This window comes from Plectropomus leopardus, chromosome 5, assembly GCF_008729295.1.
Source record: "Plectropomus leopardus isolate mb chromosome 5, YSFRI_Pleo_2.0, whole genome shotgun sequence".
NCBI lineage: Eukaryota > Metazoa > Chordata > Actinopteri > Perciformes > Serranidae > Plectropomus > Plectropomus leopardus.
Window position 1 is genome coordinate 20,940,668 of NC_056467.1, and position 25,319 is coordinate 20,965,986.

The 25,319-nt window shown below is 39.2% G+C and overlaps 2 protein-coding genes across 8 annotated transcripts in view; one reads left to right on the plus strand and one right to left on the minus strand.

Moving 5' to 3' along the window:
* LOC121943437 (succinate receptor 1-like) overlaps positions 1-9,774 on the minus strand; it is a 58,494-nt gene extending 48,720 nt beyond the window's left edge. Inside the window, exon 1 of the mRNA XM_042486960.1 lies at positions 9,673-9,774. Within this exon, the coding sequence (XP_042342894.1) occupies positions 9,673-9,774 (102 nt within the window). The remainder of the gene's footprint in view (positions 1-9,672) is intronic.
* Positions 1-25,319, plus strand: part of LOC121942974 (muscleblind-like protein 1) — a 74,764-nt gene that overhangs the window by 16,592 nt on the left and 32,853 nt on the right. For all 7 annotated transcript variants that reach the window (XM_042486304.1, XM_042486306.1, XM_042486307.1 and 4 more), the window contains exon 2: positions 9,395-10,372. In XM_042486304.1, coding sequence (XP_042342238.1) covers positions 10,199-10,372 — 174 coding nt within the window. In that variant the 5' untranslated portion in view covers positions 9,395-10,198. The remainder of the gene's footprint in view (positions 1-9,394; positions 10,373-25,319) is intronic.

A 25,319-nucleotide genomic window follows, 5' to 3' on the forward strand; every position in this document is an offset into this window, starting at 1 on the left:
ACACACTGCATTTTTTGTTCCCAAAGGTGTCTTCAATTTATATTTCTTTTCACAGTTTTTGTTGACAAATATAACACAGCTCTGGGCTGATATCAGACTGACAAAACTGACAGGACCAAGTTCTGTTGGCTCTGATTGTTTTTTTGGTGCACCGTAGCCATTTATAGTCACTGCTATTAGACGCAGTGGAAAGAGAAGGGATGTAATGAGATAAATAAGACCATTTGTTTCATGTATTTCTTTCAAAATATACTGAGAGTTATATCGAAAGGTATTTTTCTAAAAGTTAACAGCTAGCCTTAAGGTGTCACTCATTACCTATTTAGGTGTAAATAAGAGGTATATGTTTATTGTGATACAGAAAGTGTGTCATTTTTATTTAAACAACACTTTTAAATTTAACTGAAGTGTTTAACCTAAATCATTTGGTGACATAAGCCTTGTCTGTGGCTATTGCGGCACCTCAGCTAGCCGGTCTCGCCTCATTAATGAACAGCATGGGAGTCTGGCGAGCAACACTGCTAAGATGTCACAGAGCTCATTTGAAAGGTTGGTGTCTTTCACATGATCTCCTTCATACTGTTATAATATTGGGCTGGACCTGACACCATTAACCACTTTATCCTTGCTTTAAACACGGTTTCTCTAGTTGCCGTGGCGATGATGACCTTGCAGCACATTACCGTGGTACTGCAGCATAAGGTGTTGTGTGAACAAGGAGCGAGACGGAGCGATAGAGGGGCCCGAGACAGTGGGCGAATAAAATGAGGACAGCTACTATTAAAAGACGAGCCACGTTCACAGAGTTGTTTATGTCACATGATACTTGTGGTGCGACTTAGCAGAAGGCGAGCAGATTTCTAAGGAGGAGGAAGATTTTGGGAGAGAAGTAGAAAACACTGAAGCATACGTGTAAAGAGAAAAAGAAAAGGAGAACAGGTGGGGATCAGAAAAAGATAAATGAAGAGAGATGAGAAATGTCAAGATGGTATCACAGCAGAGTGCCAGCAGTGCTTTGAAATGGAACAAATATTTTTTCTCCCCTCTTTTTTTTTCTCCTCTTTTATACTTGCCAGTGCTCACCTTGTTTTTCCCCTCACAACCAGGCACCAACCTCTGTCATTCGCCAACTTGTACTAATTGTTCCTGTTTTCTTTCCATCACTCTTCCTCTAGCCTCTATCCTTTCCCTGTCACCACCTCTGGTATCCTTTGCTCTATTTGTCGCCCCCCCCCTCCCGTCCTCCTGATGCTCCTATCAGAATAAAGGGCAGCTCAGGTCGTATATAGATGATATCCTGGTCAGCCGGCGATGCGGTGTAATACGAAGCGTCCAGCATCTGCTTTTTGCTGCTGCAGTAAGCGCCCTTTAACCTCTCGCATTACTGAATTTCCCCTCCCTTCCTCCTTCCATCTTTCCGTCTTCTTTTCTCTCTTTCGCTTCCCAAAGTTAACCCTTTGAAACTTGGAGCGACGTGGCTTTTCTTGTGCTGCTTTCAGACACCTTTCACAGGTATTTAAACCTTTGCACCAGGAGCAAACTAGTGTGATTTATTTCAGAAATGGAAAGAAAGACAATGAGCCACTTTGTAAGAAATGATCCACAAACTGCAAGAAGTTAGTTGATTTAGAAAATTATTTTTAAATAATTTAGAGAAAAATGTAAAGTAAAAATTATATTTACAAATTTATTATGTGTTTCTGTAAAGAGATATGGGAAGTCTTTTTTTAAAAAAACTTTCTTTCCCTTTTATTTATTTATTTATTTATTTATTTATTTATTAATATTTTACCAATTTGAATGTATTTTCTTGTACTTGTTTTTGTACTGATTTCTTGTTAATTTTTGGGGCCATTTCTTCTTCTTCTTCTTCTTCGTTTTTTTTTTTTTTTTTGTTAATTGCCTTCTTCCCATGTCTTTGAAAGAAACCAAGAAAATTTGCCCAGGTTTCAAAAGTTTGTAGCAAGAATCAGACATATTTCCCAATATCCTCTGGAAGAAAGCTTCAAAATCTGTTTCTGAATTTGTAACACTCAAGGAATGTCTGAACCATCAATTTGCAGCCTAAACAAACAAGACCTTTAAACTGCTAGACGGCAAGTCCAAGGGCACTTTTACAGATCAGAGTTTACACTATGACTCTCTTAGGGGAGTTTGTTTTGGAGCAAAGAGTTGCCTCTTACTTCTCTGCAAGTATTTTCAACAACTGCTCTTTTTGTTTCTCTGTGTATTGTATTTAAAAGGTCAGCCAGTGGAAATCAAACATAGAGGAACCCGTTTTTGCTCTTTTTCATCTTCCCCTTTTTTTTTCTTTGCTGGAAGTCATTCAAGGTGAATAAATGGCTCCCATCTCTGGCTCCTGTTCACTCCATTTCTTCCTCATTCTTTCTTCTGTATTGCTCTCAGATGCAGGGCTGAATGTGGCTTGTGTTAACTGTGCGTGAGGCCCCGCCATAAAAGAGAGTGCAATAGCATGTGGCATCCACCAAGAATGTCACATTAACATATACAGATGCACAGCTCCGTGTTAATACCATCACTAATAATAAACAGGCATGTAAAATTGATAAAATGTTATTGATACCAATTCCATTATGGATTCTGCTTATCTGTCCAGTTTGTTATAAATTCCCTTCTTAATTACTTCCCAAACACATGAATTTTCCCTAAAACTTTACCCTTTAAAATAGTTAGCTTAGCTCCTGGACAAGTGTGTGCATTTATGAAACCTCTTTTTATTGAGTTTTCATATAGAAAGTGTAAACCTTCCAAAATTGACGGTACATATTCCATAGTATCTTGATCAATTTTCTGTGTGGGGGAAAAAAAAGTAGGTCTAAACACAGGTTTTCCAACCTGGTCTCACTCCTAATTCATCAAGTACCAACGCTTTGTCAGTGGCCCGTCAGCATCACACACAGACACGCAGATGCAGCCTTTAATGGTGGTATGAGAAGACCCAGGTGGCGGCATTTTGCTGACGCTCCAAAAAGATGCTGTTGTATAAAGAGCAGGAAAGTCAAACAAACTCAGGACTTCAACTCTAGAGACTACTGTTCGAGTCCCGTGTGAAACTAAAAGTCATTTGAGTTGTTTTGATTACCACACAGTGTGCTAGTATGTTTAGCATACTATGCTGGTGATGTTATAACATGTACGTAACAAATGTACTCATTCAAATCACGATGGCTTTTTTTCTCAGCTTAAGCATGTGCTTTGTTGCCTAAACCCAAGGTAGTAAAGCTTAAATGAAGTATTTTAGCAATGTAGTAAGTATATGTTGAAGAGACTGTATGCATTGAATGAGTAGAAACTGTTCTTTAATTTGAAAAGAGATTACCGTTATTTGACACACTGTCCCTGAACATTCAACAGGCCACTGACCAAGTGTCGGTATTTGATGGTTTTCAGTGTCAGCATGTCTGTCATCATTTAAAATGGATGAAATAAGAGAGCATTTGTACAGCATTCATTTTCACAGAAGTTTTTCTGTTCAAAGAAAAAATCTGCCCGTGTGGCACTAATGTTATTACTATAAAACAGGATATTTACCCTTGGTAATGGAGGTGCTGCTTCGTTTGGAAGCAGTGGCACTTGTGTCCAGCATGTCAAATACATGCATTTCCTGGAATTTAAGCCCATGTTTTGTCAAAAGAGCATATTGCTGATGTTTCCCTGATCACTTGAAATCATAATATTAAAGACATTATAAGCAGCACTCTCATCTTTTTTTTGTGAAATGAAGCAACCAAGCAGCAGTCAGACATAAGTTTGAGAACATTGTTTTGCTTCTTAATCTTGCTTCCTATTCTAATTAATTTTTAAAATAAAACAAATTGTAGACTTTGCTTTGCACACGATTTGTTTCCTATTCATGTAGCCTATTAACACACATTAACTGTATATGTAATTGGGTCTTAACAGTCAGTAATTCAGCAGCAGTGGTGTCACCAGGGGCTAAATCAGTGTGTTTTTCTTGTACGGTTGTCATAGCCATGGAATAATCCAGAGTTCAGCCAAACTAGTGGCACCATTTCGGCAGACAGATTAGCACAGGATCAGGTGGCTTCCTTTAAACGAGGAGATGGAGACATGAACCCCGGTGACAATGTCAGCATCAAACTCTGCTTTGCGGGAACCTCATGTGAACAGCTGAGGTTAGTCACAAGCCAAAGTGTTTGACTAAGATTTTACCTTCTATACTGTTAATGAAGTGCGTGTATGTGTGTCTTTTTGGGGGGAGGTTGGGGGCTGCGTACTGTAATATCCCCAGCCTTCTCCACCTCCCTTTCTGATCCAACTTATTACCTTGGCTAGTTGATCTGATGGTGTAATAATATCTCCTGCCTCTGGCTACGGGAAATGGCCACATGCATTATTCACACATGCTGAGATGCTTATTGATGACTCCTTTATTTATATATTTCCTCAACACCAGAGTCATTTCTCACATTTTTCACCCCTTTAGTTTTTTAATCCTCTGTTTTGACGTGAGCCCCATCTAATGAGACTGACTCACTCTGGGTTTTCAAATGGGTTGTGCTTGTTTGATGGGAATTGAGTTCAAGCTTTTGGCACGAGATATATCTGTGTGAAACTGGGGCTAATAATACATGTAGGTGGAGCCCCATTTATTAAATCTACTTTACTTGAAGTCAAAGCTCACGGCTGCTCATTTTGTCACGGCTGTTTCCACTGGGGCATCAAACAAGTGCCAAAGAAAAACAGAACTCCTTTGAGAAAAGTGGCATGACCCTGCTTTGGGACTCCAGGGAAAGTTTGTCTAATCTTATTTGTGTACATTCTCCAGCTATTTGCTTCCTTTTCATTCATGCAGTCATTGTAAATGGGACATATTCTCTTTTATGTCAGTGCATGCTAGAGTTCAGTGCTACTAGATGTTTAGTGGGTTTTCTCTCTGAACTCACATTTCCTCTCTGCCTGGACCCAAAGCCTCTAAAACAGCAACAGCAGAACTGTGGTGAACCACGTTTCTGGCCCAACACTGGTACTTTAGGCGTGCAAGTGTATGTCTTGGGTTTTTTTTTTATTGAGAAACAGTTTTAAAATGTTGCTGACTGTACATTTTCATCGCCAAGGTCATTTTTCACTTTCAGTCTCTATCTTTTCCTCAAATACACACATTCAAAATAAAGGGCCATATTCTTTTTGCTTTCCATAATAATTGGAAAAAGGGGCCCCCGATGGCCTCTCATAGTAGCACATTTTGCGAAGACAACTATATACCCCCTTAAAACTTCCATACAGGCGCTGTACAGTACAATATCGCTGCCCCAAACCCCCTTAGTGGGTCCCCTTTTAGTTGTTGTATGTCAGCTAGCTTCTAGGGGTGTAACGATCCATACCGATCTCGTATTGATCCCTAAATCAAATCAAATCGAAGTCATACCGAGGCAGACTTTCTGATATCGGCAATTATCGTATGGTTGCCCAAAGTATCGATATAATATCATATCATGATGATACCAGTGATTTACACTAGGTGATTTACTTAGGAGTAACTGTCAGTGCAATCGTCAGGGCCTCAGTGACCCTTTGCTGGGCTGGGGCCCCGAAATTACTGGGATCACTACTGGCCATATTGTGCTGTTCAGTTGTTGTGTTGAGTAACACGCAGAACAATGACTCCTTTAGAATATTTATGGATAGATACAGTGCACAAATACAGTTTGGTTTTGTGGCATGTTTCACCAAAACTTGGTACTTAGTCAGTTGAATGTAAAATCTGAAATCTATGTTTATATTTGGATGAATTCAGGGACAAGCATTTAAATTTATTTCTGTAAAATCAAAGTTTATTTGAGAACCTTTAAATGGCTAACGCTGCATCCCCAAAAGGTGTTTCCACATATTGGTACTTTACAGTAAACTTCTGCGACGACATATTATGCTCAAGGTTTCCCTCTGCGTCTGCTCTTTACGTTCAGGTTCAGTCTGCTACCGTGATGTAAACTCAAGCATGTGGTGGGATTATACTGCACGTGGTTGTTTAGGCAACAACAGCACATGGCAACTAACATAAATGCTGTCACGGATAGTTCAAAGGTTTAGGGTAAGGTGTACAGAAAACATCACATTCAGATGAGAAACGAACATTGGACTCCCAGTGTGGAAAATACAATATCCCTTAAATTTACCTGACGTCATTTGCATTTTATATGTAGTTCTTCCAGCTTTTATTTGCATGCAAAAAAAACTCCATCTACCTTCCTACCATCTGGGATTTAACAGTGCAATACAGTGAGATTCTGAGAGGTAAGGAAGTGAGTAAGAATAGGCGATGCAGAAGAGTAATTTTGCCACTCCATATTTAATGCACTGGTAATGGTAGCCCTCTCCGTATTCCCTCTCCTTAGCACAGACTTCCTGCCAGATACAGTGGGCTGCCCTGGCCTCTTTCTCTTGTCTACACACACACACACACACACACACACACACACACACACACTACCCAAAATATCAACTTTGGACTGTAAAAGTAGTTCACCACAGATGTGACTGGCCCAAATAAGAGAAGAGGGAATGACACATAAGCAGTCAATGTTTGACCAAAAGAGTATTTTTATTTTTTTTTTCATTTTTTTCTTCCTTCCTCCCTTGTTTCCCTTTTTTCAGTGCTCATTTTTTCTTAAAAACCACAAGTATGTGTGTGTGCATGTGCGTCCGTGCAGTATTAATGATTCCATATCAAAAAAACAATCTTGTGGTGATCACTGCTAATGCTTGGTGTGTTTAAGGTTATTTTCTGGTAAATAGCTATAACTCACTTTTGGAGTATAGCTTACTCTTTTTTACTCCTTTTCAGCCTGACTCATCCTCTCCTTCAGTTTATAATTTCCCAGAATGTATTGTGAAAGTTCTGAGAGAAAAATGCTTACATTTGTTGCATCCACTACATGTAGGTTGCAAAACTTGATAACAGTAGGCTGGGAGTAAAAGTTTTTTTGTTTTTAAAGGGCTTGAGGGCTATCTGTTGTCAGATAAACATGTATCATTTTTCAGTTACGCAAGGTCCACACATTTAGATTTTTGCATTTTTCTGTCCAGTTGACACATATATATCTATTTAGTGTTGCTCAGGCATCCAGTACAAGCAAATAGTCATCACTGAATGCAAGCTGCTACAACTATTTCAACGTCATTCAACATCGTTACTGCTTGTCTTTGTGGTTTAATTTTCTAGCCAAATAGTTTGTGGATGTGTCTTTGATATTGCTTTTTTTCTACCAGAGCATAAACACACACATGCAATAACTCAACAGGTAGTGTCAGGTAGACACAGAGCAGGGCCTTCTGTTTTTGACTCAAAGCTTCTATTAGGTTTCTGAATACAGATATGATTATAAATATGACATACAGCTGTTCGCTCAAAAGTAAAAAACAACAAAAACAATCAGCATATATGTTATATATTTATCTAAAAAACAACATATAAAAACTATAATTTGCAAAGATGTGTAATACTTGATCGATTCCTTTGTAACACATCTCAATGTGTATGTGCAAACTTTTATTGTAAATTTTACATTTCTATCAATTTTGTATTTCTGCTTGGTCTTGAAACTTGGATTACACACTTTGTGCTTTTTGTTTTTAAGAGGAGATATCTTCATAAGACATTTTTTGGCTTCTAATCTTTCCTGCACAATGTTTATCCTTTTGAAATGTGTACTGTCTTTTTTTAATACACATGTATGTGCAAATAAACTAGCCTAGACTACACTGTAAAGGAGTTGCATATTTCCAAACTTGCATATTTAGGGACAGGACTGCTGTATGAATATCAGTGCTACTAGAAGAGATATTACTGTAAATTAAATATTTTATATTTAATTCATGCCCGTAAATTTCGGCCTGGATGGTTTCTTAAAACAGAAGTCATATCATTGCAGCTCATATCAGCATATTTATAAAGGCCTTACTGAGTGTGGGGGACTTAGCAGTGATGTAACCACACGTGGGATGGAGAGTTAAGGGTACTTACTATAACACAGCAGCTGTAGGAGTTTTGGGGGGCAGTCTGTTCTTTCAACAACCGGATTTGAGCAGAGAGGTCAGGAAGTGTTTGGATGAGTGGATTTAAGGAGCATGCAGGAATGTGCTTGGCGAAAGGAAAAAGCGGAAATATGTCACATTCTTTCTCTCTCTCTCTCATAATGACTTCATCTAGTCCTTATCTCTCTTGTCTCACCTGGCCAACAGCCAGCAGTGATGCTGGAGCCATTTAGGCAGCTGATTGGCTGCTTCTAATCTTACCAGGGGTGGGCAGATTGATATCTCACTCACGTCAAACATCAATACTTTGATACTCAAACACTTGCTCATTTGTTATTGATACCTATAAAAAGGGGCTCTCTTGTCAGTTTTTAGAAAGGCTCAATTGCAGTTATGTTAAATGGTGGGTAGAATGGATATGTTTAATAGAGATTAAGAATTCCCTATGAAAGTGTAAAAGTCTGCAATAGTAATACTTTTATTTATTTATTTAATTTGTTTTTAACCCTCTAACACCTTGGTTGATATCAGTTTTGTTGTTCATTCAGATGCCTTATACCAGCATTTAAACCTCTGAAACCAGAGAAAAGTGGCTCATTTTCTTTCAAAAACATAATGAGCAACTTGGCAAGACATTTTCTGCAAACAAGAAAAGAAAAAGTAAATAAATAAAATAAAAATAAAAAAATAATATTAGCTGGGGGGATTATTAGATAAGATATAATAATCCCCCTTTTAAAAACTTATTTTAGGGATTTTTTCTTGTAACTTTTTACTAATTTATTGCTAATTTTGGGGAAGAAATCAAGCCAATTTTGCTCATGTTTCAAAGTTTCAAAGGTTGATATTTGCAAATTAGAGTAATTATCTAAAAGTAAATTCTACAGCATTATTATATGTTAAAAATAGAAATAAACTACAGTCAGAATTTGCATAATCAATATTGTCACATAAAATATTCTAGCATTAAAATTTCTTGTACCATACATTCCTAGGGTCACTTTTTTGGACAGCAACACAGATGCATAGTATATTGAATTATTCTCGCTTTCTTTCTTTTTTTGTCTCTTGATCTCTCTCTTCTTCACTGTCTTCCTTTGAAATAAATTGTCTGCGCCTGAATGCGTGAGCTTTACTGTTAGCGATATGGTGTTTGATTTGATTTTCCAGCTGAGAGCCTGGCAGTCTCTGTGAGGGCTACTGTGAGAGAGGATGTGCAAGAGAATGACTTGGAAACATTTTCGAATGAAGCTGTGTGTATGAATCCAAATGTGTCTCTGAGTGTATTAACCTCGGCATGTGCATGTGTGTGTGTGTGTGCGTGTGGGTGGATGCGTTAAGCTGTGCTCCATTGACAATCTTCCCTCCTTCTCCACAGAGAGAAGTGCCTTCTTTCGGTGACCCCTGTGGCTGTTTGGCTCCACTGAAGCCGCCTCTGCCTCTGTGCCTGTCCATGTCTGCCAGAGTCGCCAGCCACACCAGAAGCCCCAGGACTGCCAATCCCATCCACTGAGCCAGTCTACACACCACTGACACCTCACTGCTTCCCTCCGTCCATGCCACTCAGCCCTCCTCCGTGGAAGTCAACCACCCCCCCCTCCTCTGCAGGCATAGCTTGATACTGAAGACAGACAGCTTTTATCGGCTCCTGCAAACGGAAGGAGATTGTCTCTCTGCTGTCCCCTCCACCACAGCCTTCTCCTCCTCATCCTTCTTCTGTTCATCTTTCTCCTCCTTCTCTCTCCTCCAGCCCCGCATCTTTTCATCATGGGCCAACTCGATCGATAATGTGTTTTGCCATTCGTCTCATCTCAAAGCTCAGCCGAGGAGCGAGGCCAAATCTGGTGTGTGTGTGTGTTTGAGAGAGAGAGAACAAGAAAGAGAGATTACAAAGCAAACCCTTGTGGCCGTCGCCAGCCCTGGGTGACAGGCGGTGGAGGATTCCTATCACAGCCACAAACAGACTCTTGGGATGGGCCGCAGGTGGTAGGCAAGTCCCAGGCCTCACAGGCTTCACCTCAGAATCAGACCCTGGGGACAAAACCTCTTAAAATTGGCCTTTTCCCATGTCCTTTACCTATTCTTTCTCCCCATTTGTCCCCGCATCATTGAAAACATACACGCGTAACTGCATTTGCTGGATATCTGTTCCTCTTAATCGACCCCTCCTGCCTGGTTCGAAATGGCAGTGAATGTGACACCAATCCGGGACACAAAGTGGCTGACGTTGGAGGTTTGTCGGGAATTCCAGAGAGGAACGTGTTCGCGACCGGACAGCGAGTGCAAGTTTGCTCACCCTGCCAAGAGCTGTCAAGTGGAAAACGGCAGAGTCATTGCCTGTTTTGACTCACTCAAGGTGAGTACGACAAACACCTGTGATGTTCATTCATCACGGCCCTGTCTTCTCTTGTTTTTCTTGTGAGCAGTGGTGATGGGCATTGTCTTTCGTTGTCTTTCGGATTAAGTTGTATTTGGGGGTTTTAGGGATGCCTGTTAGACCTAAAGAGAAGGTTGCTGATTCTGGGATTGATGCAGGGGAGAAGAGTCTGTAGTAAGCTGCAAAGAAAAGTTAGGTATTTCTTTAGCCTCAAGGTTAACCCTCTGAAACCTGGAACATCACTTTGTTCGTGCTGCATTCAGACACTTCTCACATGCATTTAATCCTTTGAAACCTGGAACATCATTTTTTTGTGATGCAATTAGACACCTTTCACATGCATTTAATCCTTTGAAACCTGGAACATCATTTTTTTGTGATGCAATTAGACACCTTTCACATGCATTTAATCCTTTGAAACCTGAGCAAATTAGTTTGTCTTCTTTTGAAAACATGGCTATTAAGGCAATGAGCAAGTTGGAGATGTACCACAAACTGCAGGAAATTAAGAAAAGAAACTGGCCTAAAAAATATTTTTAAGGGAGAGAGAGAAAGATAAAGATTATTAGGAGATAATTTAAAATAGTATTAAACAATACATATATTAATAATAATAAAAAAATAGGGGAAAAGGTCTAGAAAAATGTATATTTATACTTAGTGTTGTTATTATTAACTATTGTATCTATTTATTAATGGATTTTTTTTCTGGTCTTTACCTTTTCATGTTAGGGCGTAGTCAGGAATTGTGCATAGGGTTAGGGTTAGTTTTTTCTTTTTTTTTAATGCTAAATTTTAGGTTATTTTCTTTTAACTCATAACTTCTCAATGACCTTTTTCCATTTTTTTTTCAGAAAACAATAAGCCAATTTGCTCAGGTTTCAAATGGTTAAGCCATGGCAAGAGGATCAACACATATGTGTATAAATATTTTTTAGAGTGTGTGTGTGTCCTGGTAAACTGAGAGGAGGCCGTAATTGCATTAACATCTGTGAATCAGACTCAGAGTTTCCTTAGCTGGCACATAACTTTATTGCAGGACTGTCAGTTGGCACATCACAGAAGTTTCTATGTGATCATCACATCAACAGGCTGGATGGGAAATATAGAAGTAGGGCAGCACACTGTGTATTTCATGTTTGTATGTGAGTTTGCGAGTGTATGTCTGTATGTGTTATTTTGAGGTCATGAAGCACAGTGGGGTGTTCTCAGAAGGCTCTGTAATTTACTGTCTATTTTTGCCCTGGCACTGGGACAACACACTCCCACTATGCAGCTCCTCTCACTCTCGGTCAGGGGGGGGGGGGGTGGGGGGGGGGTTCAAACAGGAGAGATGATGGAAAGACAGAGGAAAAGAGGAATTAACCGGTTTGGAAGTTACGGAAAAAAAAGAGGATTGTATAGGGTTCATTACAGAACGCTGCATATTTATTGTGGTGAGAAATGTTTTCCTGATGCATGAAAGCACAGCTGATTAGAAAGTCTATAATGTCAATAGACTGTAACCAAAGTACTTGAGTTTAGATAAAAGCTTCAATAATAATTTATAGTATGAGTTCATTTTTGTTTCGCCAGTCATTCTGTCACAACATTTTAAAAAATCATGTCACCCACAAGTTGATAAAAAAACAAACAAATACCATCATAGCTACTTTCTCTCCAAATGTTTTTGCCGTTGATGACATTATGGGATTATGTTTTTCTGTAGGCTGATGTGGAAGTTAGCTTTGCCCTGCTTCCCTTGTCGAAAAGTCTATGGGATTTTTCCATTGGATTTTGGATTATGGCAGAGAATAAACTCTGTAGCAAACAAATGTTTTTGATACCTACAAATTTTGTTCAGCAAAATAGTCTTAATAAATTACACACAACTATTAGGATTTTTGGAGCCTGAATGCAATTGCCACATATATACAGCTGGTATTTAGCTAAATAAACTACACTACGGTCACACGACTTAACATCACCATCACAGCAAGGCTGTAAAGCAGTGTTCGGTGAGGCACGGCATGATGACGTGTAGTAGACGATGTAGTTTCATTTTTTTTTTCTTTTTTTAAATTTTTTAAGAGACATAAAGGCTACAAAGTTCATGAGTGGGGTATTTACTGAAGTATTTTATGTCGTAGAACAAAGCATAAAAGCTTCTTAATCTTGTGTTAACCACAGACCCTTATTTCAGGCATCTAATCAAAAGCTTATTCAGAAGAACCCATTGACCTCAAGCCTCAATCCTAACTAATTTCCAGGTTTTAGGACTCATTCTTGGAGTACTCTATAAACCACACTTTATTCATTCAGTCATAAACGTACGGTATGCAGTTCGCAGATGAGGACGCCCATACACTGGGAATACTGGTCACACTTTTAATTTACCACAACAGTGGGAGAGTGTGTAAAGGGTCAGCTGTGGCAGCATGTGTCATGGCTGAGAGCCAAACATAAACACTGGCGTTCTGTGATATACAGTAGTTTATTGTATATGAAGACAAGTATGTGTATGTACTGTACATATGCAGAATAAAGGTCACATACACAACATACATACATACAAACACTCACTCTGTGGCATGAGCCTGCTGCCTTATTATTCCAGATGCTGGAAATCTGTTGGATACGGTGATATCAGTTAAGTCAATCTGGGTGTTTTGGCTCAAGTGAGCACAATTATTCTGGATCCTCGAGTTCTGTCTGCCGTGTTATGCACATGTCCTGTAATTTGTCTCCTATCTGATTGGCAAGCAGGGTGTGATTCAGTGTAACTGGAGATCAGAGCTGGAAGTCAGTCAAGCCAGTCCAGGCCACGGCTTACCTTGGTTTATAACCAGGAGGAGGGGGGGTTCCTTGTTAAGCAAGGCGCTGTGTTATTATAGCTCTGGGCTGCTTGGTTGGACCCCCAATGGTTTTGGTTGGTATAGGTAAGATAGGAGTGGAAAAGGAAGGGGGCTGTGGGGGCCTTGCATGGATTGTGAAAACAGACGTGTAGACTGAGCTGGAGAGGGTGAGAGCAGGCGCAGCAGGGAATGTGCGAGGAAGCGTAGCACTATGCTCAGCGCCCTTCCCTTCCCCTCAGTGCCAGGGCATTCCACAGTCTACCTCCCCTCCCTTCCTCCATGACAGAATGATAGATCTACTTTATCTGCAGATGAATTCATAATACATAGCTTGGCATGGAGAGAGGTGCAAAAGGATAGGGAAGGACAGGCAGGAGGATGTAGGGAGAAAAAAGGGAGTAAAGGGATAGATGGTCTTTACACGTGGCTTCGCACTCCACGACAATTTGGCATACCACCCAGCCGTAATTCCTGTTGAAATGCAGGCCGGCAAAGGAAGGGAGGCCTGTGGCTAGAGGAATACAAGGATTGCTCTCTCTTGCTTCTTCCATCTCTCTCATTTAAATGAAACAATCTTCCTCAGATTTATAAAAACACTTTGTTCTGTATCTCCTCTATTTCTTCAGCCACATTTTCTTACCAGCTGATCTTCATGTAGATGTTAATTGTTACAGACATGGAGGTCAAATAACTTATGATATAAAATAATCAAGATACTAGACTAATAACTAAATGAAAAGAAAAAATATATTTATATATAGTAGTTGAAGTAGTACAATTAGACATAGCAACAAAAAGAAAAACACCTAAAGTGACAATGAAGCAATAAAATGGGAAGCAGACTAAACAGATAAATTCATGAAAGAAAAGAGATAAATTCATCAAGGACAACGATAAATTCATCAATAATAAGGATCTAAAATAATAAAAAGAAAAAACAAAAGTACATAGGATACAAGTAAGATGCATACAATCAGTACTGATCTTGCTGTTTGGCAAGATATTTCTTTGTAAGCTTGTTAAGTCTTTATTTTCTTACCTTCATTCAGTCATTCAGTGTTATCTTAAAAATGGTATTTGTCAAGGCCCAAACGCACTAAAAACATCAGATACCGACATTCTTAAGTACAACTGCTGTTCTAAATGTCTGCACTCGCACCAAAAGCATTATGAGGTGCATCGAGCTGCTTTGACATCTCTTCTCTGACCTTGTTTCAATTTTGGAGCATCAAATGAGGACCCAGCAACCAAAGTCAGTGAGGCAGAGAGTAGAGATGAAGAGACACAGAGGTGGAGATGCAGCTAGAGCGCACATCGGTTTTGGGCAACAGCGGAGGATAGCTCAGCTCAAAGCTTTAAAAACCGTTGTAGTTCTGCAACACTGAATGAAAACAACTACCACTGTCTATAGATATTTGGAACTGTGGTATTGTCACATGTCAAATCCTAAGAAAATAAAAAAAATACTAGTATAGATTCTTATGTACAAATAAGACATCACCTTTGTTTTTGTGAATGTTTATTGACATCTACTAGACATAAACCTTCAATTGCTTCATAAACCAAACAGCAGCAATTAATTAATATAATATAGGTTGATTGGCTGTGCTTTATTTGACTTTCACCGACCTGGAAGAAAAAAACAAAAAAACATAATGAGATTGCTGGTTACAAACTTATGCCTGCCTACATTGTATCCTCATAGAACAGTTTGTATGATATCCAACGAAATGATGTGATGTCCTATGAATTAGTACCCCAGGAATGATCTTTCATCCTAGACATAAAGTTACAGATGTCTGGTGTAGGCAAGTAAAGTTGCTGTGGTTAGGTGTAAAAAAAGAAACATGGTGGACGTACCTTAAAATGACTCAAAGTCCACCCAGTTCTAAACATTCCCCTCCGTGAGAAAGTCCCCTTGGAAAGTAAGTGGTTTTGTGACCCATCAACCCTGTCTCATTCTGAAATCATCAAATAGCGCCGTTCTGCGGCATATAAGTGTGACACCAAAAGCCACCTTCCACGTCCACATGAAACGGGCACGGGCATATCGGACTATAATGTGGTTGGACAGAACCCTTGGCATTGTGATCATTCGCTGATGGACACGCCTCCATGTGCAATGCTCACGGGCGGCGTCACCTGACAGCGCTGCTAGACGGAACCAGTCGCGTGCGCCTGAAATGCTGAAGGACAGGTCAGATAATAATGCTGCCGGTAACCACATAATGAGGAGCGCCAGCGCGGGCAGGTGGGGAGGTAGATAGGTCCCACAAATAACCAAGTTTCGTGGAAGTTTGGAGTTTGTTTCCCATGTGGTTTTGTGCGTATGTATTATTTTCTACACCTTACCATGTGACTCTTTTGCCTAAACCTAACCATCTGTGACTTTGGTGCCTAATCCCAACTATCATGACAGTCTGCACGGTTGTGTCAACATAGGGACCGTGCTGCTTCCTCCCACCGCATGTGCATTTGTTGTTTATGAGAACAGCCTGCATAAAATGGTTTGGTCATTTCAAATGTCATGTCTGCTGTGAATAGGAGAATCATATGAGGCACGTCAGTTATCCTTTCTAGTTCAATTAGGCCTTCAGTGGTGAATGTTGTGTAAAGACACTTTGAATGGGTGGTGTGACAGAGGATAGAGTGATAGGGTCGAACAGGACTTGGTAGGATTGGCTGACATTACAGAAAACCTGTGACAGACAGTAACAGAGAGAAGTAACCTGACAAAGCCATTATTAAACTGTATGGATACAACTCCGTTCACAATGTGTATATTTACTAAATTAGTAATGGAAGGAATACATTTAAACATTGTGGTTATTTTCATTGATGGAAGTGAATGGGTTCAATCCACAATATGACAGCAGTATTAAAACAACTACTTCCGTAGTCTATAGCATTAAAATGTTTGCTATAAGGCTGAGTGGTGACTGTCCTCAGCAGAAGAATGACTGCATTGGTTGAATTATAAATGTTTTCCTTCTACAGGTGTGTTTAGACATGAATGTGTGAAAACTTAAGCCAGGGAGGTGCCAGCTAAGAAAATACTCATATGGCTAAATAGTCAGACAGTTTTTGAAGACAGAGAAATAACCAATTTTGGACTTGTCTGACAACTGTCTATGATTAGAGCAAGAAAAAAGGTATTTGCTTCTTCTTTTGGCTCCTACCACAGGAATTCAGCAGCTTGTTGCTATTAGGAGCTGGATACAAAGCTGGTTTCACTGCAAGTGGATAAAAAACAATTCTGGGGATATTTAGGCTGACGAAATACAATAAACTCACCGTTGGGGCTATGATGGGAAACAGGTGAGAGTGAGGCAGAGAGTTGCAGGAGCTCCACTACAGTATGATGGACTGGCTACTGATGACCATGCTGAAATTGTCTCAGTAGGTTTACTTTCCATGTAATTCCTTCTCATTAAGATTCTCATCCTTTCTATTGACACTGAATATTTCTTCTCTGCTGGAAATTCTTGCCATTATTGGAATCGACTGTAACTTTCATAAGCAGCTGCATGAAAAGAAAAATAAGAGCTTTTGGTATTAACATATTAGGTAAACTATTGAGTTGGTGAAAATCCCTAGAACTCCCCTAAACTACCAAAAGGGTTCATTGTTAATGTTTTACATATACGTTCTTATTTGTTTTTGTTTTCTATTGGGAATATATTATATCAGGAAAACATAGAAAGAATTTGGTTTTAGTTTTGGGGAGTGGTTGATGTAATTGCTGTTTTTGTTATGTACACAGATTTCTATTTTTGTGCTAATTATAATTTAGACCTAAATTTTCTTAGTGTTAACATGTCGTCTAACAAGCCCACTCAGGAATAACCAATTTACTTGCTTCAAAGAAAACAACATTACATGAAAAACTTCAAAGTCGTCATGTATATAAATAGTGTTTACTTTATGTTCATTGGAATAAGTGATTATTAAAAGCCAATATACTCTAGATGTATTTTCTCTCTCACCCCCTGTTGTTTTGTCTGTTAAGGCCCAGACAAATCAAACCAACATCAAAGAACTAGCGTCGACGGAGGCTGACTTTTGCAACGCCTCACATACCCTGTGTCTTGGCCAAAAAGTTTCACTTGAACAACACACTGTGAAGACCAAAGCCAGCAGCCAACTAGCACATACATTCTGTTCTTGCATGAGAGGAGATGTATCTGTTTTTGTTAAAAAAAAAAGGAAACTGGAGAACTGACAAATCAAAACACGCATCTCACACCCTCTTGATTTTAGCTGTTTGTTTGCTTTCCTTACTTCCTTCATCTTCTCATGCACTGAGCTGAACTGCTAATCAGAGTGTTTTCATTCACCAATGGGCTCTGCCATATCCGACACCAATTCAGCATGCTGAATCGGCTGAAAAAAGACAACAAGGGCAGACTAGTGCCAACAGCATGGGACACACTGCAAAAACTAGGGCGATAGACCGTGACTGACCATTGGCTTGGTGTCAGGACCTTTTAAGCTGGGCAGTTTGAGAGGAAAATATGTTGCATGAATTTCTGAGTTTCTTTTTCTTATGTAGGAGTCCCATGATACTTTTACATTGGAGCTGGTAATCAGCAAAAATATTAACAGACATGTTTCATACTGAAATGAAAGAAATGAGGAAAAGTGGAAACTCTATATCTATGGATAATCTATGGATTAATAATAAGGAAGTTGGACCACACCTGCTTGAATCTGCAACCTCCACATGCCATGATGTATGTGATGTGTGTAGGATCAGTATGAAAAGCTGCTGAAAGCATTTGTTGTATCATACTAATCTAGCACTCTTACTCTCTTTCTTGTACAATGGAAGCCTTTGACAGCCGATATATTATTTGTAAAAGGAGCACTTTATTATCGGACAGTTGGGGGACAGCTGAGTAAATGTAGTTACACAAATTAGAGTCAATACAGCAGTCTGTCTAACACTGAGGGATTTACACAAAATCACAAGTATTTTGGCTTGTAGCATTCAGTGTTCAGAAGTTAGCAACTGCAGTAAATACAGTGTGCCACATTCTCACCAGTCTGTCAGTGATTACATATTGCCTTGTTTTGACAATTATTAATGTATTGTTGACAATAAACTGTTAATTTATGCTAATTACCCAACCAGACAGAAGGGTAAGTACGACCTCTCAATTTTACCTCTTTGTTTAAAGCCAGTGAAAGAAACAGCTCATAAAGAATGTGTATGGTAGAGAGACATTGGTTTGATTTAATTTGACTGGCTCATTGTTAGAGAAAGTGTTTGGTTGTCAGAACAAAAAAATAAAAATAAAAAATCAACAAAGAGCAAAATCCCAAGGAACAAAGAGCAGTCACTTTTATAGCTGAGGTACTAAAATGTTTTAGTCTCAAAAGTTTTCTGGCCATTGTGACACCTGACTGTTATTAACTGAAGACAAACTTGCCTTATATTCGGTGCTCCAGGGTTGTTAATTTCACACTCCACTTAAAGGAGTCATGTGAGGACTGGATCAGCAAACTGGACATTGTACAGTTGACTAGAGAGATGCTGTTTCAGGCTTCTTGGCTATTTAGCAAAACACTTAGTCACTTTGACGTCAAAGATGCTGGTCTGCTCTAGTTTATTGGGCACTGTTAGACACTCCACAGCCATGGAAACATTTTTCTTTTTCATGCACTGGTTGATTATGAGATTTTGGACTATTTTTCCTCCATAACATGGATGGTCTTCTTTTAGACTAGTGGAAGGAAAATGTGCGAGATACACACTGAGGAGTTAATTTTAGTCTAAATTTCTGTTCTGGGGGTTAATGCAGTAAGTTTATATTTAATTAGATAATGTCTCATTTGCATATTTAAGCACAAAACGAGAGGGAGCACAAGGACTAAATACAGCACAAGGAGTGCAGGGTGATAACGAGGAACAGGTGACAGCAGGGTGAACAACAGGTTAAACAAATTAGGGCAGGGCAGACAATCACTAAGGCAGGAAAGCACACAAAGGCAGGAAGTAAAATGAAACAATACACATGAAGAGTAAACTTACAAAATAAAACAGGAAACAGACTAAACATAAATGATTAACATGAAACAAGGAAAAGCACAACAAACAGAAAAGCCCAAACCCAGGAGTCATCAGAATTACTAGACTACAAACAAGAATCCAGGATCATGACAGGTCTTATTGTTAGAAGTCAAATGGAGAAATTTCATGGGCTTAAGGAAAATGTGGTGCTCTGTATGTATATTAAAGTCACACAATGTTTTGGGTGTCATTGTGCACAACATAATCCCAAAGGTGGAGATCTTGCTTGTGATGTCCTTGAGAATTTGTGTACTTATTATTGCAATAACATGGGACATTCCTTAGTGTCATTATGGTGAAGCTGTTGTGTATTATGTCCCCATAATCACTTTAAAGAGCCTGTTCAAGGGTATTATGGCTGTTATAAAGTGGAGCCAGTACCAGTGAGTTTTCTTATAGATGTGTAAGAAGCCAAACTTTTAGAGATGTCAAAAAAAGGTTTAAGGTAGAAACCTATTTTAATATTTCAAAAGGTAGTTAAAGGTTAGGTATACATGATTAAAAAATAGGTAGTTAGACATACCATCTGGGGCATTAATGGAGAGTAATTAAAAAAGGTAAAGTCTTTTTTATATTTGTTCAAAAATCCCCAAAGTACCTAAATGGTTAATATAAGTTGTGTAATGTTCAAATTATTTAAAAAAAGAAAAAAAAAAACCAAAACAACAACTCTGCAGCTTTTGTAAACTCCATGAACTAATTAATTGTACAGTTTGTGTCATAAACCCCAGAGTTTGACTTTGTGCACTATGTTCAAAACTATGTTCATGATATACATTTATGTTTATGTTCATCCCTTATCACTACAAGTAGCAATCCTTTTTCCCTGTTGTAGATCAATAATTATAGGCTCAATTTGAGAGAGTACAACTCACATACACACACTCACACACACAATCAGACATACATTTCCATATTGCACAGACATGGCCACTCAAAGATGAGCTAAGGAATGTATTGTGACCTACATATACAGGCTACTTGAGGGTCCTTGAAAAGACACAACAAATGTAGAGTGTAAGTGCAAGAGTGAGAGAGAGAGGTAAGCAAAGAGAGCAGATAACAGGAGAATAGGTAAGGCAATATGTATTGAGATGAGAGCCCAGTAGAAAACAGAGGTGTGAGTATGTGTGTGTGTGTGTGTGTGTGTGTGTGAGTGAGTGTGCAGTGCAGAGAGGGATGCAGTATATTGGATAAGAACTCTTTGAAAGGGAAACGTACTCTAACAGTGTTAATCTGCACCGCATCTGTATTCTACTGTCATGCTCTCCACTCTCATCCTCTCCTCTCATTACCTCTGTTAATCTGTCTCTACTCAACCCATCCTACAACCCCCCCCCCCAGACACCCGCCCCCACTTATTTTTTCTCAGCCATCTGAGACACTTTCATTTCCATTTCACACACAATGATTTTTTTAAAATCTTTTTTTCTTTATCACTTTACATCGTATTTTGGGGAGACACTTGTTTGTCTCTGGCTTCGTTTTTTTTTGGTTACCCTTTAGAACGAGATGAATCACACCTCCAGGATGGACAGTGCTTCCTTGTCCTTATTGTGCATCATCAGACCTTGGTCTGCAGGGGTCACCAAGGGCATCTGAGTTTAGACTGTTTCAGCACTGATATGGTTAGAGCTTTAAAAAAAAAAAGAAGCTGTTTACACATGAAAATCGTGCATCCACAGGATTAAGATTGTTGTATCTGAGCAGTCGTAACTTCATTGCACTCCAATACCACAGTTTGTTTCTGTTCACACTACAATGTGGGGACTATGATCAATTGTATGCACTTAGAGGACCATTTATTAAAAAGCATACTTTTGCACTTGAACAGTGCTGGCTCAGGTTAACAGCAGGCCTGAGAAAGAAAAATATATTTTCTTTTCTTTTCATGAAAGGGGGAGAAAGAGAGGGGAGACATGCAGCAAAGGGCCAAGGCTGGATTCAAACCCAGGGCCACTGCAATGATGACACAGCCTCTGTACATGGGATGAAGTCAGATGAAGTCAGCCTAGAGTGAATGTGATTTTAAGAAGGTAGAAGGTAGATTTATTAGTCATTTTTTAAACAAAGTTTAAAAAGTGAAATTACATTTATCCTTGATCCTGCTACATTTTAGGAGTTAACAGAGCCAGCATTTCTCCTTCTAACAAAAATTCAAATATCTCAACTCCAACAGCAAATACGGATCCCATTAAGGTGCTTTCTTTTACCCAAATGAAATGCCAGTATTGTGGGGGAAACACAAAAGTGGATTGCTTATGCCACTTAAAAAAAGTGCATAGTCTTAAAGGTCAATCAGTTTTCTAACACTAATCTTAAATTGCAAGATGCACTAGGCCTATAAAACATTTGATATATAAAAGGGCAATTAGGATGTGTTTCACAACATGTAATACTGTATACTATGGTCAGGATTTACTTCAATGTTTACAAATGTTAATGACGTAAACAGAATGTTAACAATGTAAAATGATTAGGTTTGATTCCTGGTGTTCACTGTTAATCGAAAATGGGTTAAAATTGAAACACAAGTAAAGATTTGACCAATTGAGCACACAAGTCAGTATAAACATAAATGATACAAACAGATTTCCTCACAACAACAAGTTCAGTTTGACTTTAAAACAAACTGTCAGTAAATTTAGGAGTGACAGTAGGTTCCATACTTGAAGTTATTTTTAGTTAAACCCTTTATCTATTTTGTATTGAAAAGTGTGCCTTTCAAGTGCCTGTGCATGTACAAGAGTATCCCCTGAGCTGTTTTTGTAAAGTGTTGTTAGTGGTGTAAGAGATGCTCAAAAACATTAGTCCTGGGAAGAGGGTGTGCTCCATCGAACTGTTATCATCTAGCACTCTGCAGATCCATTTATAGAATACATATTTTGGGCCAAACTAAATAGGATATACCATATCTGATTACTCACATAGCTCAGCCTACGCAGGACATTATGAAAGGAGGCTTTTATTAGCACATTGCCATGAAGTAAGCAGTGAATACACAGCCAGAAGCTATTAACTTTGTCTGGCTCAATTCATGAGCAAGTCCTCCCTTGAAAAGTCTCCTCTAAATGTCTGTCCTCAGAGAGGCCACCACTTCTACATCCATCTGTGGATACGCTGCCTCAGCATAGACACACAAACACACACATCCATCTTTAAACATGCTGCATCAGCATGGAGACATGACACAACAACATCAGGGCCAAAATACATACAAGGGCATTCAGGAATAGCATCTCACCACATGCAATTGCCTCCCTTTTACGTTTTGGCACATTTCATGCACTTTTAATACACCACTTATCAAACCACTAATCTTGCCTCAAACTACATCCTTTTGCATGATTTTTTTTTCTCCAAATATGACTGGGACAGTTTTCTAGCATTACGTATGTGTTTTCATATGAGGCTCAAGAGCCCTGGACATTTAGGCAATGTGAAGGTAACATCAGCATCTCTCCGTGCTGAGTCGTGATGTCCCATTGCTATTGCTGCTCCTGCTGCTACTGCTCTTGTGAACAGAATATCTAATCAGTTATGGCCTGATCCATTTCTGTTCTGTCTCACCCCCCTCCTCATCTCACCAATCTAACTTCTCGTCTCCCCCCCATCTTTTTCTCCTTACCTCATCGTCTTCCCGACTGCTTTTAAAGCACACCATTTGTAATTCTTTGAGAGTGATGCGGTAAAACAAACATTTAAAATTAGAATGCAGACAAGTAAGGTGTATGGGGTGGAGGAAGAAGTAGATGGAGAATGGGAGCAATGGAGCATTAATTCACTCCAGGACAGCGACTCCTCTGCCAACTTGGTCTCTTGCTTCCTCCTTTCGGCAGCGCCGCAAGTCTGTCTACCTCTGTCTTGCCTTTCCTCCATCTCATCATCTCCTCTATCTGTCATTGACCCTCTGCTCTACATCTGATCTCAGGAGTTCGAGCACTATGCAGCTGCACTTCTGAAGTGTAATCCTTCACTTTCAACCCTGAACACATAATCACACACATCAACACAAACTGCAAACAAACTGTTACTCTTGACTGCAGTCACCCACACGCACAGTGACACATACACTGATCTCAGTAAAGCAGAGAGAGTCCTGTGAAATCATGAACATTCAACTCAGGTAGGTAATCACGTTAGAGTGGCTTTGGTGCCTGGTTAATGGTATTGCAGGCTGCAACAAGCAGGCATTTGGAATCTGGGCAAGTTGCTTACTGCTCTGTTATTGGGCACTTTGAATTGATTATGTATGCGTGTACCGTCACTAAAGCCATTGGACAATAGCTCTCAAATCATGACGTAATGGAATAAAGAAATTAAAATGGGACAGGAAAGAGTTTGGACAATTAAAGTGAAACTAAAGGGCAGCATGTTCTTATTTTGTATTAAATGTGGGCCGATGCAGTGGTTAGCACTGTCTTTTTGCAGTGTTCAAATCCAAAATCAACCAACCTTCTGTAGAGAGTTTCTACGATTCCTTCCACAGTCCAAAGACATGCAGATTAGTTATAAGTTATCAAGTCTAAAATGCCCAAAGGTGTCATGACAATGTTTGTCTGTCAGTTGGTCATCCACCCTCTTGGTAAGGACTGAAATAACTATTGAATAATAATGATAAATAGGATTGCCATGAAATTGTACTACCTTTGGTGATCCCTTAATTCTTCATGTAGTATCAAAATGGTCACAATGTACACATATGCCTATGCAACAATGGCATGTTAGCATTGTCATTGTGCAAATATTAGCCTACTGACATTGGCATTTAACTAAAAAGCTAACAGAGCTTTAGTGTGGCTGTGGACTCTTATGCTGTGTCTCAAATCAGATACTTCTGTACTTATGGTTGCCATTTTGAGTGCATAAATGCCTTCATAATTAGAAGTGTGGCAAAATGCAGTGCACTATGATTGTGAAATTTTGGACACTTCTCACACTCAGTTGAAGCCATTTTGCTGACGTAGTTGAAGGTGCAGGACCACAAACACATTTTAAACTTGTGAATTACTACCACAGTACACACCAAAGTATTGTTCAAAAATATGTATCTTTCACATCGACTATTTGTTGTTGGATAGAAGTCAACAGTTTGTTTATTGGCTTAAATCTGTAAACAGTTGGTACCACAAACGATAATGCAAATGCTGTTGGCTTGCTTGCTATCTACCAGTGCCACATTTTATCATCAGGCATTAACATTATATGTGTTAGGTTGTAAGCCATACAGTCTAGTGGGCTAGTAACGCTTGGTGTTTATGCATGTTATATTGTAGTCTTTACGGTAGAAGATTTTAGTATCAGATTTGTGCTCAGCAAGTAGCAAAGAGTGAGGTACATAAATTGTAGTAAAATCTCTGACTTGTGTACCTATTGCTCAGCATAATGTTAATTATGCTTTCAGATATATTATTTGTAACCAGGCAAATCTGGCATGATTAATGCACCTATTGAAACTTTAAACACTTTAATATTTACACCATACACATTCACACATCATAAAGATAATTTGATTTATTTAAGTTTTGCAAATATATCTTTGTGCCAAATGACCTCACTCCCAGGAGAGTGCAGTAAACACGGCTCGACTGAAAACGAGTTCTGTCTCTACGTCTGTCATTACCAGTTTTTTACCAGTTTAGTTTGTTGTTTTATCCCCCCACCCCCCGCAGTTATAAACATGAATTCATGAATTTGCTCATTGCCCCCATCACTCACTCCTTTAATTAGAAAATAATCAGAGTTGGATGAGAGGTTCATTAAATCTCATCCTTGAGAGCCATCAGCCGCAAACACAGGCGCGGGATATTTATCATGCTTATGAAAAGAACTCGGATACCTCCTCTCGCATTGTTTTCTCTGCTCAGACAGAACATTGGTGAGGAGGACAGAATCCACTGACTGAGAGCAGTGAACAAGTGATGAAGCAAAAGAAAGAAAGGGTTATAATGGAAGGAAGCAATAAAGTGCGAGAGTGGGAGGGAAATACAGAAAGCAAAGGAGAGGGGAAAGGAGAGGT